The sequence below is a fragment of the Puma concolor genome, chromosome B3, assembly GCF_028749965.1.
Source record: "Puma concolor isolate L17-30 chromosome B3, mPumCon1.1.hap2, whole genome shotgun sequence".
NCBI lineage: Eukaryota > Metazoa > Chordata > Mammalia > Carnivora > Felidae > Puma > Puma concolor.
Window position 1 is genome coordinate 140,608,924 of NC_141672.1, and position 21,125 is coordinate 140,630,048.

Consider the following 21,125-nt stretch of genomic DNA (forward strand, 5'->3'; position numbering starts at 1 on the left):
CCACAACCAAAGTGAAAATTTCACTGGATGGGATCATTCAGCAGATATGTGATGGCAGGAGAATCAATCACTAAACTTGAAGGTCAATCCAAAATTACTAAATTTAAATTATGGAGAAAAAAAATTGAAGAAAATTCAGTAGCCTTAGAGATCTGCAGGATAGCATAAACAGCATAATACTGAATAGAATAATTAACCAGGAAAATATAATGAATGAAAGTGTATATACCCCAACATATAAGCAAAAATTAACAGAATTGAGAGAAGAAATTTAAAAATCCAAAGATAATAGTTGGATATTTTAGTACTCTTTTCTCAGTAAGAAACAGAGCAATCAAACAGAAAATTAGTAATTTTCTGATCTGATTGATACATATGTAACAATTCTCAAAACAGAAAAATATACATTGTTTTTGAGTACACATCAAAATTATCCTAGGTAGACCATATGCTAGCCTATGAAACAAGTCTCAATATATTTTTAAAGCACTGAAACCATCCAGGTATGTTCACTTACCATGGCAGAATTAAATTATAAATCAACTTTTGTAAGATTCTAGGGTCTCTCGGGATATGAGGAAATTAAACAATATACTCCAAAATAACTCATGGGCCAAAGAAGAAATCAGAAGGGAAATAAGGATATGTCCTAAACTGAATAAAAACAGAAACACAGCATATCAAAATTTCTGGTATGCAACTAAACTAGCGCTTAGAGAAAAAGTTGGAGGTACCTGGGTGGCTCAGTCGGATAAGCATCTGACTTCGGCTCAGGTCATGATCTCACAGTCCATGAGTTCAAGCCCCGCATCCGGCTCTGTGCTGACAGCTCAGAGCCTGGAGCCTGCTTCAGATTCTGTGTCTCCCTGTCTCTGCCTCTCCCCTGCTCACACTCTGTTTCTCTCTGTCTCAGAAATAAATAATAAAAACATTTAAAAAAATAAAAAAAATTAAAAGTTGCAGGTTTTTTTTTTTTTTATGTTTATTTATTTTTGAGAGAGACAGAGTGTGAGCAGGGGAGGGGCAGAGAGAGAGAGGGAGACAGAATCTGAAGCAGGCTTCAGGCTCTGAGCTATCAGCACAGAGTAGGGCTCGAACTCACAAACCATGAAATCATGACCTGAGCCAAAGTAGGATGCTTAACTGACTGAGCCACTCAGGCACCCCAAAAAGTTGTAGCTTTAAATGCTTATATTAGAAATGTGGAGCGATCTAAAATTGGTAATTTAATCTTTCACCTCTGGAACAAAGAAAAATAAGAGCAAATCAAACTCAAGGCAAGAATAAGAAAAAAAAGGAAAGAAAAAACCGAAATGGAAGTGAATGAAATAGAAAACATACAATGGGTAGAGGATCCATGAATACATGTGTGGTTTCTTGAATAGTCAACAAAATGATAATCCTTTAGTTAGATTCATGAAAGAAGACACAAGTTACCAAAATCAGGAATGAAAGGGGACATCGCAACATACGTTCCAAAATGTAAAAGAGTATTATTAACAATCACATGCCAATAAATGGATAAATTTTTAGGACAAAAATTACCAAAACTAACTAAAGAAGACATGTAAAATCTGATAGGGCCTATTTTAAGTAAATAAATTATATTACTGATTAAAAATCTCCGCACAAATAAAATATGGCCCCAATGGGTTTGTTTGTGACTTCTGTTAAACTCCTAAGATATAAATAGTAATAATTATTAACAAATTAGTTTTCAAAAATAGCGGAAAAAGACTTCTCAACTCGTTTTATGAGAGCTCTACTATTTTGACTCCAAAGCCAGAAAAGATGTCACAAGGAAAGTCAACATCTGTCAGCAAACATCTATCCAAAATCCTTCACAAAATATTAACAAGTCAAATCCAGAAGCATATAAAAATCATCATTCACTGTGATAATGTGAGGTTTAGCTCATGAATGCAAGGTTAGTTCACCTTAAAAAATCAAATACTGTTCTATTCCCTGTAAATAAACAATGCAAAACTACATCATTATCTCAGTGATGTGGAGAAAAACATTTGAAAAAATTAAACATCCATTCAAAACAGAATCTCACAATGGACAAGGAATAGAAAGGGAATTCTTCAACTTGAAATTGAGCATAAAAAAAAGAAAAAGTCCTGTAGTTACCATCATGCTTAATGCTGAAAGATTAAATGCCCTTTCTGGAAGATCAGGAATAAGGCAAGAATATTTGCTCTCACCATTTCTGTTCAACATTTTACTATGTATTCTAACTAGTACAATAAGACAAAAATAGTAAAGAGAAGTGTGTGTGTGTATATATATATATATACACACACACACATATATTTTTTAATATATATATTTTAATTTTAGTTTTTAAATTTACAGCCAAATTGGTGTATAGTGCAACAATGATTTCAGGAGTATATTCCTTAATACCCCTTGTCCATTTAGCCCATCCCCCCCTCCCATAACCCCTCCCATAGCCCTCAGTTTGTTCTCCATATTTATGAGTCTCTTATGCTTTGTCCCACTCCCTGTTTTTATATTATTTTTGCTTCCTTTCCCTTACGTTCATCTGTTTTGTCTCTTTAAGTCCTCATATGAGTGAAGTCATATGATTTTTGTCTTTGACTAATGTCACTTAGCATAATACCCTCCAGTTCCATCCACGTAGTTGCAAATGGCAAGATTTCATTCTTTTTGATTGCCAAGTCATACTCCATTGTATATATATACCACATCTTCTTTATCCATTCATCCATCAATGGACATTTGGGCTCTTTCCACACTTTGGCTATTGTTGATAGTGCTACTATAAACATTGGGGTGCATGTATCCCTTCCAAACAGCACTCCTGTATCCCTTGGATAAATACCTAGTAGTGCAATTGGTGGGTCGTAGGGTAGTTCTATTTTTCGTTTTTTGAGGAACCTCCATACTATTTTCTAGAGTGGCTGCACCAGCTTGCATTCCTACCAACAATGCAAAAGAGATCCTCTTTCTCCGCATCCTTGCCAACATCTGCTGTTGCCTGAGTTGTTAATGTTAGCCATTCTGACAGGTGTCAGGGGATATCTCATTGTGGTTTTGATTTGTATTTCCCTGATGATGAGTGATGTTGAGCATTTTTTCACGTGTCAGTTGACCATCTGGATGTCTTCTTTGGAGAAGTATCTATTCATGTCCTTTGCCCATTTCTTCACTGGATTATTTGATTTTTGGGTGTTGAGTTTGATAAGTTCTTTATAGATTTGGAATACTAACCCTTTATCTGATATGTCATTTGCAAATATCTTCTCCCATTCTGTTGGTTGCCTTTTAGTTCTGCCGTAAAGAGAAGTATATTGGGAAAAAAGAAAAACTGCTTTTACTCAAAAGTATAGTATCATAGGTAGAATATTCTAAGAATTTTACAAAATAAAGTACTGGAGTTAATATGCAAGTTTAGCAAGGTAACAAAATGCATGATCAATGATAAAATTCATGCTATTTCTATATACTAGCAATGAGTAATCCAGAGATGAAATTAAGGAAAAAATCCATTTGCAATAGTTTCTAAAAGATTAAGTCAATTAGAAGTAAATTAAACAGGGGCGCCTAGGTAGCTCAGTCAGTTAGGCGTCTGACTCTTTATTTTGGTTCACATCATGATCTCACTGTTCATGAGTTCGAGCCCTGCGTCGGACTCTGTGCTTACAGTGTGGAGCCTACTTGGGATTCTCTCTCTCCCTCTCTCACTACCCCTACCCTACTTTCTCCGCCATCTCTCAAAAATAAATAAATAAACTTTAAAAGTTTAAAAACAGAAAGATATTAAATAAAAAGTGCATTATGTGTACACTGAAAACCACAAAACATTGTTTAGAGGAATTAGAGGTGACCTGAACAAATGGAGAAGTGTACCACGCTCATGGATTGGAAAACTCAATGATCATCAGATGGCCACTCTCCCCAAATTTTTCTATAGAGTCAGTACATTTCCTATCAAAATCTTAGGAGGCTTTTTTGTTGATATTGAGAAGATAATCTTATGACTTATGTGGAAATACAGAAGAGTCTGAATAGCCAAAGAAACTTTAAAAGAGAAGAAAAAAGTTACAGGATTTACTCTACATGATTTGAAGACTTTAAATTTCAAAACTAAAAAGCTACAGTCATCATGAACGTCTGGTGTTGGCATCAGGATAGACCTATAGATCAGTAGAACAGAATAGAGGGAAAATAAATACACACAGAAATACTCACACATTTATAGCAATTGATTTCCTGCAAAGATGTCAAAGCACTTCAGTACAGCAGGGAGGAAGGACAGACTGTCTATCAGACAGTGCTGAAGCAATTGGGTAGCCACAAGGCAAAATATGAATTTAGATATTTACTTAACACCATACACAAAATGTAACTTAAAATAGATCATACACCTAAATGTAAGGACAAAACAATAAAACTTACAGAATGCAACCTACTACAAAATCTTTGTATTTTGTCTGCTTTGATTAGTCAAAGCTATCTTCCATAGAACCCCACACAACACAAACTATAAAACAAAAAGTTGATAAATTGAGCTTTGTCAAACTTAAAGAATTTTACTCTTTAAAAGTCCCCTTATAAGTAAGTGGAAGACCAACCATACACTGGGAAAAATAGTTGCCAATCATGTAACTGATAACAGACATATATCCAGAATGTGCAATTTTTTACAAGTCAATAATAAGAAAATAAACACACACATAAAAAAAACCCAAAAATTGTTCTTGACTATGTCAACAAAAACAATGTATGCATGGTTAATATTAACAATATTATCACTCATCAGGTAATTGTAAATTAAAATGATAATGGGATAACGCCACACAATCACTAGAATGGTTATAATAAAAAAGACAAAATATCAAGTGTTGGGAAAAGGTGTTCAGAAACTGGAATCCTCATTTATTATTGGTGGAAGTGTAAAATGGTGTGCCCAATTTGGAAAACACTTTGACAGTTTCTTCAAAGTGAAGCACACTTTTAATGCACAGTCTAGCAACGCCATTCCTCTGTATCCACCCAAGAGAAGGGAAAACACTTGCCCACAAAAACAGACATACTTCTCATAGTATGTGGACTATGGACTTCTCATAGAAGTACCATTACACAATATCCCCAAACTGGTAACAATGCAAACATGTCCGCCAACTTGTGAATGGATACACAGAACATGGAATCTTCAGATACAGTATGTTCATACAATGCAAACTTATCCACCAATGAAAAGGGACAAACTACTGATGCATGCAACAATATACACTTAAAAAAGAAGTCAGAAACTAACACAAGATGTATGGTTTAATTTGTATGAAATTTCTGAAAAAGGCAAAAATTATAGTGTTAAAAAGCAGATCAGGGGTTGCCTAGGGCAGGACTGACTGGAAGTGAGCATGAAAGACATGTTTGTACAGTGATGAAAGTGTTCCCAAGCTGGACTGTGGTGAGGACTGCAAAATATATGCATTTCCTGGGGGTGCCTAGGTGGCTCAGTTGATTAAGCGTCTGACTTCGGCTCAGGTCATGATCTCGCAGTTGGTGAGTTTGAGCCCCGCATGGGGTTCTACGCTGACACCTTGGAGCCTGGAGCCTGCCTCCAATTCTGTGTGTGTGTCTCTCTCTCTGCCCTTCCCCAGTTCATGCTCTGTCTCTCTCTCTCTCTCTCTCTCTCTCAAAAATAAATAAGCAATTAAAACTATATACATTTCCTAAAAATCATCAAACTGTTCACTTACTTCAATAAAGCTGATATCAATAATGTGTGTTTTTAAAAGTAAAAATTTATTGGGGCGCCTGGGTGGCTCAGTTGCTTGAGTGTCTGACTTCAGCTCAGGTCACGATTTCATGGTTCATGAGTTTGAGCCCAGCATCGGGCTCTGTGCTGTAAGTGTGGAGCCTGCTTGGGATTCTCTCTGTCCTTCTGTCTCTGCCCCTCCCCTCCTTATGTTCTCTCTCTCTTTCTCTTTCCCTCTCTCAAAATAAATAAACTTAAAATAAAAAAGAAGTATGAAGAAATAGAATGACATGAATTCTGTGACAATTAAAACTTGAGCCTTAAGGAATTTTAACTGCCTATTGTGGATCACAGTGAACTGAGGAGAGGTGGATGGAATCAGTTCTTTGGCAGTCCTGCCTGGGAAGTGTCTCTTGTTAGTGACATTTCCTGGCCTTGGTCTTCCTCATAAATTTCCAGTTTTGAGGAATGGCAAAGATAACAACTGTGGATACTACTTCTACAGTAATGAGCATGTGCCAGGCACTGTTCAAAGCACCCTGTATACGTTCATTCATTTAATCTTCCCAACTACTGCATCTTCTAGAATGGTGCATGGCAATAGAATATGCTTAACCAATGTTTGTGAAATGAATAGGTACTTTTAATAGCATCCCATTTCATATATGAGGAAGGGAGGTTGCAGAAATGCGGTAAAATGTCTAAAGGTCATATAGTTAGCAAGAGCTGGGATTAGGACCCAGGTGACTCAGCACCAGACCACACCTCAGATTCTGACCTTAGTGATCTTCTAAAGCATGTGTTCTATGAGACAGAAACAAAAACCTGAGTCAAACTACTCTGCAGAATGAAGAGGGAATAAGTCCTTGTTGGACACTTGGTAGACGGGGATTATCTAAGTTAAGAGAAGGGAAATATACAAGGTAAAGAGAGGTTTTAAAAGCTGTTTTTTTTTTTTTTTCTTTCCAATCATGGAAGTTTGAATATTGGAGCAGAGTGACCCTTCCTTTCCTCTAAACCTCTGAAGAGCATAGTAACAACACTGCATGGTTACTGAGGCTTCTCTTGACTTTACCGCTTCATTCAAGGTAGAAGCTATTCTTACCCCTCCCCCTTCTGTGATGACAAAAATGAGGGTTAGCGGACTTAAATGACCTTCTCCATGTCAAATTGTGTAGTGTGAATCCAGAATTCATACTTTTGACTCCTTGTCCCAGCTATGCCCTTGCCACATGCTTAAGTCAGAGAAAAGAGAAGACGTCTGAGTTCTGTAGAGGTGATCATGGGGAACCGGCACCCCACAGAGGGCTTCTCCCTGGAAATGAGCTGGGAGCTAGGAGCTGTCTAGTGGGTTCATAGTCAGCATATCTTTGAAAGTTCTATCTTCTGTGAATTTGGGAAACCAGGCAGGACTTGGAAGAGTCAGCAGAAAGCAGATGAATTGAAATGCAGCTCAAGCTTTTACAATGTTCCCCAAAACCAGAATTAATGATTCAGGACCACTTCTTCCCCCATCAGCTGAGGTGCTCCAGACCCAGCTGCTCCAAGACAAATGGGATTCAGTGTCTACGGGGATGCAGAATACTCATTCTCGGGGCTGTTTCTTGTCTAGTCTTTAAGTCCCTGCTAAGTTTGTGTTGAGACCATGCTAAATGCCAGCTCCTGGACCATGCTGTGTATGTATATTATGTCATTCGTTCCTTGTATTTCTTTACGTGCCTATGGAATTATAATACCTACTGAAGAAGTTCTGTCCTACAGTGGTTACACTAAGCTCATGTGATCTGAATTAGGATATCTGAGTTGACTTCTGGATTTGTCCTTACTAGCTGTGTGACCATTGAAAAGTTACTCATCCAGCCTCTATGTTATGAGATAATAACAGAATTTATGTCAAAGACTCATAATTAATTGAACTAATGCATGTAAAATACATAGCAAGTGTTGAGTGAAAAGGCAGCTATTATAATTTTCTTTTTTTTTTAAATATGAAATTTTTTGCAAATTGGTTTCCATACAACACCCAGTGCTCATCCCAACAGGTGCCTTCCTTAATACCCATCACCCCCCTCCTCTCCCTCCCACCCTCCATCAACCCTCAGATTGTTCTCAGTTTTTAAGAGTCTCTAGTGTTATGTATGCTAAGTGAAATAAGTCATACAGAGAAAGACAGATACCATATGTTTTCACTCTTAGGTGGATCCTGAGAAACTTAACAGAAGACCATGGGGAGGGGAAAGGGAAAAAAAAGGGGAAAAAAAGGAAAAAATAAAGAAAAAAAAGTTAGAGAGGGAGGGAGCCAAACCAAAACAAACTATTATAATTTTCAACTTTTGGAAACCGAGATTAAGTTTAAGGGCACAGAGCAAGTGGGAGAGAAAGAGTTGAAGGTCCCAAGTCTTTTTCCACTGGAGCTGGGAGATCCCTGAGAGCATCACAATAAGGGTCCACTGGCTCCATTCACATGCAGTGTTTATCTATATCTTAATTCATTTACAAAACAAAACAAGACAATCTCCAAATACTAACGCTATAATTATCTTCATTTCTCTGACATAGATCTATTTGTGTGAGATCAAAAGGGAAATGGGTTCAGGACTTTATTACCAATGCTGTAGTAGTTTTGGAGTCCATTATTTAATGGCTAAACTCTTGCTGTGGATATGTAACAGACATGCTCCAACTGCACCTTGTAAACCCCTTATTCTCCAGGCTCCAACAAGGGGATCATAGCTTGTAAAGCTTTCTGAGATACACGCCATTAAATGGAACATGTGGTCATTTGGGTATGGGCTATATGAGCTAAGAAAACCAGGTTCACTTAAGTAAGAAAAAAGAGATCATTTAAATAATGTCCAATTAAACTTTTTATAGCAAGGTAAAATATTGATAAATTGAGACCATTTTCAAGTATTTTCAATCATTTTAGTTGCTATGTATATGTCATAAATATTTTATGTAATACATAAAATGAAATAAATTGTTTACATAGCATATAAATAATATATATAGTGTATGTATGTATAAATATAGTGTGTGTGTGTGTATATATATGTATATATATATATATATAGAGAGAGAGAGAGAGATATTTTGTGTGTGTGTGTGTGTGCGCGCGCATGTGTGTGTGAGATATATTTAAGCAGTCCCCTAAGGGTCTGGACTAGCAGATTCTATTTATTTCAGCAAATAATTATGGAGTGCCCCCTATGAGCACCCACCTTGGTGTGCAGAGATTTTCCTGTGAACAAGACACAGACCTGCCCTTATGGAACTTCTGAGCTGCAGAGGAGATAGAAAATAAACAGCTAATTACATGAAAATTAATTTTACTGTGATTGCGATGACATTTTGAAGGAGAAAAATGGGGTGAAGGAATCACTGGGAGAGAGGGACAAAAGTGGGTAGATGAAATCAATTAGGGGACAATTATAGAAACTCAAGTGAGGACATAACAGCTCATTTCCCTTGTCCAAATGATGCTGTAGGTCTGCAGGCTATGTTGGGAACTTAACGATCATACTAAATTATATGAATAATTATGTTAACATATACATATATCATAGGTAATTTATAATATAATTAATACTTGTATTAATCTTTATATTAATGTGATTAAATTATGTTAAGCATGGGGACAGTAAGAAGCCAGGTTATTAAGAGATTTGCTCAGTGTTCTAGAAATTAACAAAATTGCATTTCTTTAAAAGTACTCTTAATTTGTATTCTCATTCTGAGGAAAGAACACTTCCTTCTCCTTGCAATTTGTCCAAAGCCTGAAGTTTCACTGTTTGTTATCTAATACGCATAATTTTGTACTATGTGCTAGTATTCTGTCAGCAGTGAAGTAAAGAACCCTTCTTGTTAATGGCACAAAAGTTTGGGACTATCTAGGCTCAGGATTTCTGCTAACCCAAGGACCTGGTGTGCTATGAATTCTTGAGTCATCATCCTTGAAGTGGGGAGGTCTGGTGACTAGAAGCCCCCTTTCTGTCAATCAGGGAGTAGCAAGGATCTACATACAGATGCTTTCTAACCATAGATTAAGTTGTCTCGCCTAAAGCTTTTCCACCCTAGGAAACAGTGGTATATAAGAACCCAGAGAGGATGGATTTAATTTTATAACTGGTCCAGCCTCAGATTTATGAGATTTACAAGATGGGACTAGCAAGTTCATTTTGGCAGTCGTACTATTTTAGGAAACTTTATATGTGACCCTCAGCAATCATCAATGATTTGAATATCTGGGATAAGTCAGAAGTCCTTAGTTTGACTCTTGGAGCTAGAAAACCATGAGACTGGGTGGAGTCACTCTCTAAATTTCAGTCCGTATGAAATCTGTGTCTTTCCATGGAGCTCAACACAGTGATGTGTGAGGCTGAATGTATACATGTACAACATCGGTCCACAGTGATGGAGAGACATGGAACTGGGAGATTATGGTCTTTCGAGTAGGCCGGATTGACATTTGGATCCCATTCCAACCACTTTGTAGTTGGACTTATGCTATTTCTTTCTTACTTTTCTAAGTCTCAGATTCCTCATTTGAGAGCACAAAACAACAAACCCTTGGCATCCATTCCTTAGGGTTGATAGAAGATTGCAGGAGCATATATTAAGTGTCTGATATATTGATATGCTTAATAAATGTTGGGACATTATTTTTTGTGATGCATATCCCTAATTCATCATGATTTTATTTTTTTGTTGTAGACTCTTCCCAAAATCCTTGATAAGCTAGCTCCAGCATTCACAATGAGCAGCTGCAGTTTCCTCGTGGAGAAATCCCGAGCCTCCACAGCCCGGGTGGTGGTGTGGAGAGAGATGGGGGTGTCCAGAAGCTACACAATGGAGAGCAGCTACTGTGGCTGCAACCAGGGGCCCTATCAGGTATGTGAGGCTCCGGCATATGCATACTTTCTGTCCAGCAGCTATGTACTGTAATGGGGGCACTGTTAAAGACCTCTCAGTTCTTCTTTCTCTCCTGAACGTGGAAGAAGTCTCCAGGTAGTCTGGCCTTGCTACCTGATCTTGCAGAACTAATCAATGATTGCATTCATTGGCAGCACAATCTGTGTTTATCCTGGAAGCAATTTGTACGTGCCCGTTGGTTTGGTTTCTCAATCATGTGCCCTGGCCAGCAAGTGGCAGGGAGCCTCCCTCAGACATGCACCCCCAGCTTTTATGGAACCTCGGCCTGGCGCTGTTATATGCATGGGGATCTCTTGTTACCTTTTGCACAACTCGACTGGTTCCCCTTGCATCATAAAGGGTGTAGGTTGGTGCATAGATATTGCCCTTTACATCCGTGTATTGTGTGCCTCTATCTTATGTGATTATCTAAATCAGCAGCTCTCTGTTGCCCTGCTATCACCAGAGCACACAGAAGTGTGTTCATGACATGTATCTCCCCAACATGAGTGGATCTGGGACTCATGCTCCAGTGTCAAGGGAAAGGCTCATATAAATCACATTTTTTTTTTCTACAGCTCTGTTAACTGCATGAGCAGCTGGATAGCTACTAAGGCAGCCTGCTTTAGCTGCTCTTCCCTGTCCCCACTAGAGGAGCATAAATAAGGGACATTGCGACAATGCCATGGTAGTAGATTCTTTTAAATTTGTTAGGCAAGCTGACAGTCTTCTATTCAATCCCAAGGATACCTGGACCTTACCAACATTAAATCTCATTACATTGGCTTTGATATTATCCTGGAACAGCCAGGAAGCACTTGGCGCCTACATGGTCCTGTGCTTGTGGAAATCTGGTAGCTCTCAGGGAAGACAGGGAGTGACAGGTGATGAATATTACCTAACTTCCCACCTAGCCAAAGACTTTTTTCTTTTTTCTTTTTTCTTTTTTTTTTTTTTTTGACACAGGGCTACTGAACCACCCGTTCTAACCTATTAATTCTGTTAAATAGCCAATCAGTCCAAACAGTTGCTCAAAATAAATTGTTCAGTTATTGAGTTAATAAATTATTAGATTGAATTAATCCAGTTTACCCAAATTAATGTCGATGTAGAAAAATAAGAGTGAGATCATTGGAGGGGCATGGGATTAGGCATCACAAGACCTCACTTTCCCACTTATCAGCAGTGTTGCAAGCTACATACCTCTACGAACCTGTGTATGTTTCATATATCAAATGTTAATATTCATAAGGATTCCTTTCCTCCCTACTGGACAAGAGTTTTTGTAAAGGCCAAAAGAGAATGTAGACATGAGTGCATCTGAAGGTTGTATCATCAGGAATATGTTCAGTCCCTTGGCATTCAAAACCTATATGATTGGGAAAAATAAGCCTGGAGTATTATTGACTCTAAGGACTTAAGGATATAGACTTGTATCCCTCTAGTTGTGTGCCCTTTGATGGATAGGGGCCAGACACTTATTTAAAGGAGGACTCCATGCATCCTTCACAGATCTATTGGAGTGGTGACTTTCATTGACTTTGTTTCTCCAAGTAGCAATTCAGGCTAACAGCTTCCAGTCAGATAAGTATCAGTGCCATTCATGATAAATCAACTAGAAACTCAAACCTCTGGAGTTGCTGTTTGAGAACTAGATGATTCAGACATTCAGGCCCCTACCAACACTCCATCTTCCGTGTAACAAACACATGGGCTGTTACAAATGACACGGAATGACAGAGTTGCTCAATGGGGTGGCTTTCACATACCAGCTCAGCATTTCCTCTGTGAAATTGTCCACGTGGCCTTTGCATGAGATCTTTGTAAGAAAGGATGGAGAAGGAATTGGCTAGAGGAAGCCCTAATGGTGCCAGACCTGGTTTTGCTTTAACAATCCCATCCTCTATATGAAACACCTCTCCGAATGGATTGGTTTTCTCCTTCCCTTTGTTTTTCTGTCCTTACAAATGCTGTTGAATAACTGAGCAAAATTGCAGACAGTGAGTAAGAGGATGATGAATAATTTTACAAAGGGGTAGGGGGAACACCCCAAGGGAAGGAAGCCAGCCCAGAATTGGGAGTTTTGGTGATTTTTGTTTGAGGTATATAATGCAGTCTATGAGCTATAAAGCAGTATAGAAATTTCCATCCTGAACATATTGCAAATGATTTTTGTACATTGAGAAGCTCAGTCCCAGTTGAGTCCTGAGGTTATTATTTTAAGGTCATCTTTCCATTTTTTGTTTAGCATTACCATTTATCCAAAAGATGGAGGGTACTTAAATACACCCATGAGGGGCATTCCTTCCTTCCTTCATAAGAATATCAATATTTTTGCAGTTTCTCTGGTTAATGCAGCTTTAAAGTAGTTCCAATCATTTCTCCCCCAGCACACTAAGTACCTGATTTGTTAGTATGGAAATGAAATATCATTTCTTACAATGACATTTATGTTGGAACGGCATTAAAGAACATAAGCTATTACCTTCAAATAATTATTACTAATATGATATTTTCTCTTCTATTTTCCAATCTATAGTTGGTTAATTTAAAAAAAAAGAATTCTCTTGCTTTTGTGTCTTTGGAATATAGTCTCTACTGCTAGGTTATACATTTAGATCTATAATCTCTGAGTCTCACCCACTGAGTGATTTACTTTAACTATTAGGGACTGGTCCAAAACTATCGAGGCTATGGAGGGGAAAAGCCAAAATGGAATCAGGCATACTCTCGGGACTCATGTTTTAGAGGTGTCCAGTCTGTGTGGATAGCTGTGTATTTCACACCTAGCATTTGCAGCCTGGGGTCACATACATGGTGTGTTTGCACATTCAAAGACATGTGCCTGGGCCCCATCGGCTGCTTATAACTTAGGACAGTGTGAGCACTGCCACCCAAGCAGGCTGTCCACATGCCCTTCGGCAATGCTGCTGACTTGTGGGCAAAACGGGTCTTCATCAGAGGAAGGACAGAGTGAGCACCTAAGGTCTGAAGAGTAACTCAACTGATATTTAAATCCCCTCACTTCACACTGCGTCCTATGGACCCTCCAGCAATCCATTTGCTATGCCACCAACAGAAAGATTTTCCAGTAACCCAAACCTATTCAAGTCACAGTGTTGCCCATAATCCTTCATTGTATCCAGAGCAAATCCAGCTCCTTATCATGCCAGGTAAGGCCTTGTACAACCTAATTCATTTGTGTAATGCTCAATCCCTTGTTTAGCATAGAGTACATGTTGAATATGTGTGATGATTGGCAAATGAATGGAAAAATAAGTGAACGAATGGATGGTGATTTCCATGTAGAGTCAGATGCTTATCCTCTCTGTCCATAGATCACTAGAAAAAGAGAAGGAATTGCCATGGTCACGTGTGACTAGAAGCCACTTTCAAATGAAGATTTTAATTTTTTAATTTTTTAAAGTTTATTCATTAATTGAGAGAGAGAGACAGAGTGAGATGAACAGAGAGAATTCCAAGTAGGCCCCATGCTATCAACACAAAGCCCAATGCAGGCCTTGATCCCAAGAACTGTGAGACCATGACCTGAGCCAAAATCAAGAGTTGGATGCTTAACCAATGGAGCCACCCAGGCGCCCCAGAAATGGAGATTTTTAGAGTCACTGAAATGGATAGTAATGGAAAATGTGTGGGCGAGAGAGGGAAATGTGGAAGAATGCAATGTTGAGTCCTCTCGAATCTGTCACTATACACATGATTTGAGAGCACCTAATGGATTCTTCCTCAGAGTAAGAAGATTCTAATCCAGGTGTACTCTCACATGGCCACATTCTAATAAAAAATGATGATTCAATGGAAGGACTTCCACCAGTATACAGGGGGGGATGCTGCAATGCACCTGCCAGATCCCCTTTCGGACCAAGGTACTCATTTTCCTGGCTGCTCACAGCTGTGTTCATCACCAGAAATTGTCTGCAGCTGATAGAAGTAGCCTTGATCAAAGCTTTGGCTTCTTAGTGTGAGCAGCTTGCATCCAATAGCTGTTCTGAGTGTGGGTACAAAGGCCTGGCCTCATAGCCCCAGTTGGGAACGCTCCAAAGGGCCATTTCAGCTCCAGAACTCTCTGTAGGATTGGCTGGGGCCTCTGTCACAATTGCACTGTGATTCAGCTTCCCACTCTGACCACTTCTGCTTTTTTCAGCACTCACAGGTGTTGTGCTGGTGAGTGCTCCCCGAAAGTCCTTCTGCAAAACAACTTACTGTATTTCAAAAAAAAACCCAAACAAACAAAAACCCTGAGATCAGGAAACAAAAACATTGCAACTAAGTGCTTGGCTATTGAAGATGGCTTGAGAGGGATGAACTTCATATGAAAAATTAAGTCATCTCACTTGGCTTGCAGGGCTCCCAGTGTCCTCCAGTTCACACTCTGCATCATTAGCTGTTTTAGGACGTAACCCCACACAGACTGGGAGACCACAGCTCAGTGCAGGGACTCTTGCACTGCTGCTCTACCTCCATTGTGGTCCAGAAGGGTTGCTGGGTGTATTAGTTTCCTGTGGCTGCCATCCCAAATCTCCATAAATTTGGTGGCTTAAAACCATAAATTTATTCTTGCACAGCGTTGGAGACTAGAAGCCTGAAATCAAGGTGCCGACGATACTATGTTCTCTCTAAAGCTCCAGAGGAGACTCTGTCCCATGCCTTTCTCATAACTTCTGTTTTTTGCTGGCTCGTAGAAATATCACTCCACTCTCTACCTTTATCTTTGTATGGCCTTCTCTGCTTGTATGCCTCTGTCTCTGTGTTATCTTTCCCTCACTTAAATTTAAACTTATTATTTTTTTTTATTTCTTATTGAAGTATAGTTGACATACAATGTTATATTAGTATCAGGTGTACAATATAGTGATTCAACAACTTAAACATTATTGGTTTCTTCTTTTAAGGACACCAGTCATATTGGATGTAGGGTCCAGCATACTCTAGTATGACCTCATCTTAACTAATTACACCTGCAACAACCCTAGTTCCAAATCCGGTCACATTCTGAGGTTCTGAGAAGGAAATGAATTTGGGGGGGATGCCATTCAACCTGGCACACTGGCTCAGGCAAGGAGGTACAGAATATACAGATCCAAGAACCAGAAAGAAGTTTTTATTTCTGTCTTCTTATTTCTATGCTGTAAAGCTTCAAACAATTTCTAGTCAGTCTTGTACCTCCTGAACAAGAAAATAAGAAGTTTCAGATTTTCTTGGAACATCTTGGAATCCAAATTCGAAGGACATTCCGTGTATGATGAATGCTGATTAGTGCTGCTTGAGGATTATAATGTATAGTACCATAAAGCAGTGATAATGGTAATAAACACATTTATGGTACTTACTCTTTGTCAAGCCTTTTTCAGATATTAAATTATTCCATCTTTGCTACCATGTGACAAAATACTGCAAAGTTGGTTTTATTATCATTACCATCATCGTCCTTATTTTCCAAATGGAGACACTTAGAGAGGCTAAGTAACTTGGTCAATGTCACACACATAGCTAGTATGTTTTAGAATCAGGGTTTGAACGCAGACAGGTCTGGCACTGGAATCTTTGCTTTTACCCTCATGCCTTTTGCTTCATAGGATGTCATCGGTCAAAGTATCCCTGGGCTTTGGAAACAGGAGAACTAGCTTCTGCTTTTGGCTGTCACCAAATAGATCTGCAGCAACAAGTTTCTCATGTATAATAGGAAAATGTAATTAGAACTGAAAATTGGACATGGTCTCTGCCAAAATCATGCTTGAAAAGGGTTGCCTTCGCTGGGTATCTAAGGAGCTGCTGGATCATCTAGATCAGGGCGCTCTCGCTTAATTCTGAAACCCCCAAAAACCTTCTATGGCACCTTCTGAGTAGATCCAATTTTCTAGGGAGAAAGTATTTTGCGTTTAGCACCAATTACCTAATGTCAGGAGATCTGTTCTACCCTTCACATCCCCCCATCTTATCCTGAGCTGTTTTGTTTTTTTATCTTTCCAGAGTAAACAAAGAGGAATTGGAGGAATACAATAGCTAGGTATTGGTGGCTGTCTATCAGGCACGGAAAATGGGAAGAGCACAGCTCGTCTTTAGTAAAACATCAGCTTAAGTTTGTATTAATCAACCTCCTATGTTGCTTTCCATACTCACTTCACTTCCTGAAGGCTCCTCTCCTTTTCGCATTTTTCCCATTAGGGAATGATTGCTCTCAACAACTCATTCAGTCTTTATTTGAGGACATCTCTTTTCCCCCCAAGTGTCCTAAGCCACAGAATCACCTCTCTACCAGGGTCTACACATATATTCTCTCTCTGCCACGCATGTGTGTGTATCGCACATATGTACACAGTTGTACGGATGTCCATACCAGCAGTTTTGAATGACAGCTTCATGTGGGAGGTGTAGTTTATCGTGTAGTGTGGGCACTTGTACCAGAGTTCCAAGGAGAGCTCTGCATTTAGCAGCCATGACCTCGAGACAGTGACCTGTTTTCTATGACTTTTGGTTGTAACGGTGATGTTCCTCACAGTTCCTAGTTATAGAAATGTTGTAAAGACTGAATGAGCTACTGCCTGTAAAATGTGTGTCACTATTTTCATACTAAACACTCAATACCTTTTATTGTTTGTATTCTTATTGATTGTATGCAAGAATTGTTAATGGTGGTTTTCTTTTTCATCTTAAGTACTGATACTTAGACTCCAACCCTCAGCCATAATTGTCTTGTTCATACTTTCTTAAGTACAACCATTGAGGTTAGACATCAGGTCTCTGTGATTTTTATTAACTTTAATAGGCAGCCAGGGTTGCCACAAATATAGGTACTGATTAATTACAATTCTAGAAAAGATGTACACATGGTCAAAGCCTAGAAAGAAACCTCAAAATAGCCATAGATTTTGGCTTTTATAAAGACCGATATCCATATAGCAATATTTATAGATTTAGTTACATCAAAGAAACTTCTGTGTGTATTACCTTGACATTTCCTCTGCCTTTTATTCTATCAAACTTCCCACACAATCTAGCCCATATTATAGCCAATTTGCATGCGAGGTCCTAGAAAAGAGAGGGGGAATTTGTGAGCCTGAGTCTGGGGGAAGGGAAAGAAAGAGCAAGGAGTAGAGGTCGGGACAGGAAACATACTTGAATTTAAAAGTCTATCCCGGGGCGCCTGGGTGGCGCAGTCGGTTAAGCGTCCGACTTCAGCCAGGTCACGATCTCGCGGTCCGTGAGTTCGAGCCCCGCGTCGGGCTCTGGGCTGTTGGCTCGGAGCCTGGAGCCTGTTTCTGATTCTGTGTCTCCCTCTCTCTCTGCCCCTCCCCCGTTCATGCTCTGTCTCTCTCTGTCCCAAAAATAAATAAACGTTGAAAAAAAAAAAAATTTAAACAAATAAAAAAAAAAAGTCTATCCCAATTATGAGCACAACTCAAGAATATATTTTGGATCACTATTCTCTCGGAACCCATTTCCTTATCGTATGGGCAGCCTCAAATTAGAATATGACTCTTTTTAAGCTCTGAATTGGGCGGGGGGGGAGGGGAATCCTGTTAATTTCACTAATGTAATCTGAGGAATAGGATTTCTCAAACTTTAATGAGCATAGGAATTACCTAGGGATCTTATATGATGCAGATGTTTGCACCACGTATCCATGTGACCTGGGGTATGGCCCAGAAATCTGCATTTTATTAAGTGCCCCTGAAGATTCAAATTCTGGTGACCCAGAGGCCAGTGACTGAGAAATGGGGCAGGTTACTAGTTTTTGCAGTTTCTGTTTTTGTTTGCTCGCTTCTGGTCTCCTTTGGGCTATAGGTGATCTTCCATGGCTTTTGTCATAAAGTCTCAAATTCTCTGCCTTCCCTACCCTTGTGTGTGTGTGTGTGTGTGTGTGTGTGTGTGTGTGTGTGTGTGTTTCATTTGTGCTTTTAGGTGATTGGCCTAGTTCTCTCACAAGAGTTGTATGGAAAAACTGTCCATATCCCAATGAGAGTTTAAAATGTTTCTGTTTGTTTTTCTAGCTCCTGGGGCATCCCCAGGTGAAAATTTCTTAAATTGGCTATAGAACAAAAGAGTATAGGAACAAATATAATTACATACAAAAGTGTTTTTTGGTCTATGTATACATTTTTCTGGGGAGAAAATCTATAGTTTTTAAGACATTGTTAAAAGAGTGGATGACCCCCAAATAATTAAGAGCTCATGACTTAGTTTACTGAATCCAAGATGTCTAGAAGCCCTTTACAGCTTCTTGGTTTCTGCTCTCTTAAAAAAAAAAAAAAAAAGTTTAATGTTTATTTATTTTTGAGAGAGAGAGGGCAAGCAGGGAAAGGGGGTGGGGCAGAGGATCCAAAGCAGGCTCTGTGCTGACAGCAGAGAGCCCAATGCAGGGCATGTAGAGCTTGAACTCATGAACCGTGAGATCATGCCCTGAGCTGAAGTCAGACACTTAACTGTCTCAGCCACCCAGGCGCCCCTTGGTCTCTGCTCTTAGGTCAGCTCTAGAAGCGTTTGACTTGACTTTGTGAAAATCATCCAGGAGTCTGTCACTCGCTGACTCCTTCTGCCTGCTTATCACTTAGCACAAGAACCATGATGTATCTCATTAAGTGTAGATTGGAGTTACTTCCATCTAAATCTTGTGTGATGACTAAAAGATTAGGACACTAATCTTTTCAGGATGATGCTTCTCACAGGTGGTCTTTCCGACTGAGGGTTTGTTAGAAACAAAGAGAGTCTCAGGCCCCACTGACTGCAGCAGGATCTACGTTTTAACAAGATCCTCAGGTGACCCGTGTCCCGAGGAAAGTCTAAGAAGCACTGATTCAGAGCAGCCTTGGTCAGCAGTGAGGTGAGAAAGGATTAGGGCTCACCAAAGGGAAATTGGGGAGTTCTCCCTTTTCTACTGGGGCAAGGACATTGTTCCCCAAATTTTTGTGAACTGGAATGAGCTGCTGTTTATGAATGGGATTTAAAAATTGAAGGTGGCCCTCAATATGAGACATACTGTGATCTGTGCCAACATTTTAATGCTAGATGAGTCTCTTCTTGTCCCCCTAGCCACCCACCCCCCCATATGCTCTCACCTTCTCCACTCTAGGGCTTTGAAAAGAGAAGGACAACTTTCCAAAAGTCCGTTTGGCCATCAGAATGCCACTTCATTCCTTTGTAAATACAAATATAAAACACAGCTCTAATCTATCATTTTAGTATTAGCCACTATTTGAACCATTCACGTCTATGCCCTTTTTGTTCTTATTAACTGTGATTCAACAAGTGTTGCCTTGGTGTTCTTTTTTTTTTTTTTTTAAGCCTCATTGTGTATGATCTCAAAACACAGTCTGAGCCATTTATTAACTCAATGTGGGCTTAATGATGAAGTGAAATATTGTCCTCATCCTCTAGCCCTCAATTCCATAATGTATGTCAGCATTATGATAGAATATTAAAAGGAATTAAATAAAAATCAAGAGGCAGAGATGCTAATAAGGTTGCCAGCAGGGGTCTTTCCTGGGATTACTAATGCCTTGGGAGCTGTGAATTTTAAATGCCCATTGTAGAAAATGGTTCATTGTTTCAAAAGTAAGGATAGAATCTGGCCCTTGGGATCATCCAGAGAGCCTCAAATGACCTCTGATCCTTTAAAAATATGTGGCTTCAAAGGACCAAGAAGAAGAAAAGATGGTTTATCTCTGTAAATCTCACTCTCCCCATGTGATCAATGTAAGTGCAATCAACCAAATACCCTAAAGGAAAGGATATAAAACCAAAGGAAGGATTAATTTAATCCGGGGTTTTATGTAGCTTGTATCATAGGGGAAAAGGACAGGCCAAACCTGAGATACATTTCTTTGGTTTTTTCTACGTGACTGAGTTCCTTGGAGTAGCTTCTCCTAACACAGGAGCTGAGAAAGCAGTGTCCCACTCTTGAGAGTAATCCGCAGGATATATTCTCTGTGAACTAGAGTGGACCCCAGACCAAGACTGTGAAAGGTGATCCTTTCCTCCAGCCAATTTTTAAATTCTCTACCTGGTGTTCCCTCCAAAGGAGTGGCCTCCAAGATTTCTCTTTTTAAAAACTAAGCAGTAATTATCTTTATAAGCCTGTATTCCCTGAATGTAAATGAGAAAAGAAGACTTTAGAATATTTTGAACCATGGTATTAGGAGGTAGGCATTAGATATTTTTATATACATTTATACATCCTTTCTTCATTGATTAGTTAACATATATTTGTTAGGCATCTACTCTGTTTCACGCTGAAGTTTGTGACTGGGGATGTTTACAGAAATCTAAAAACACTTAGCAAAGACCAGGCACATGGTCAATTCATCTTCATTCATTCATTCTTTCATTCATCATTCAGTAAACATTAAAAAAAAATCCAGACAATATGTTAGGTGCCAAGAATATGACAGAGTGGAATTGACAGCTTCCTACTCTCTCAGGGTTTATAGTCCAGCCAGAAAGGCAGTTAATTAAGTCAGCA

General features: G+C 39.1%; 1 protein-coding gene across 2 annotated transcripts in view; it reads left to right on the forward strand.

Moving 5' to 3' along the window:
* The window catches only part of AGBL1 (AGBL carboxypeptidase 1), an 862,602-nt gene that overhangs the window by 424,149 nt on the left and 417,328 nt on the right, over positions 1-21,125 (forward strand). For both annotated transcript variants that reach the window (XM_086711500.1, XM_025918486.2), the window contains exon 21: positions 10,448-10,624. In XM_086711500.1, the coding sequence (XP_086567626.1) occupies positions 10,448-10,624 (177 nt within the window). The remainder of the gene's footprint in view (positions 1-10,447; positions 10,625-21,125) is intronic.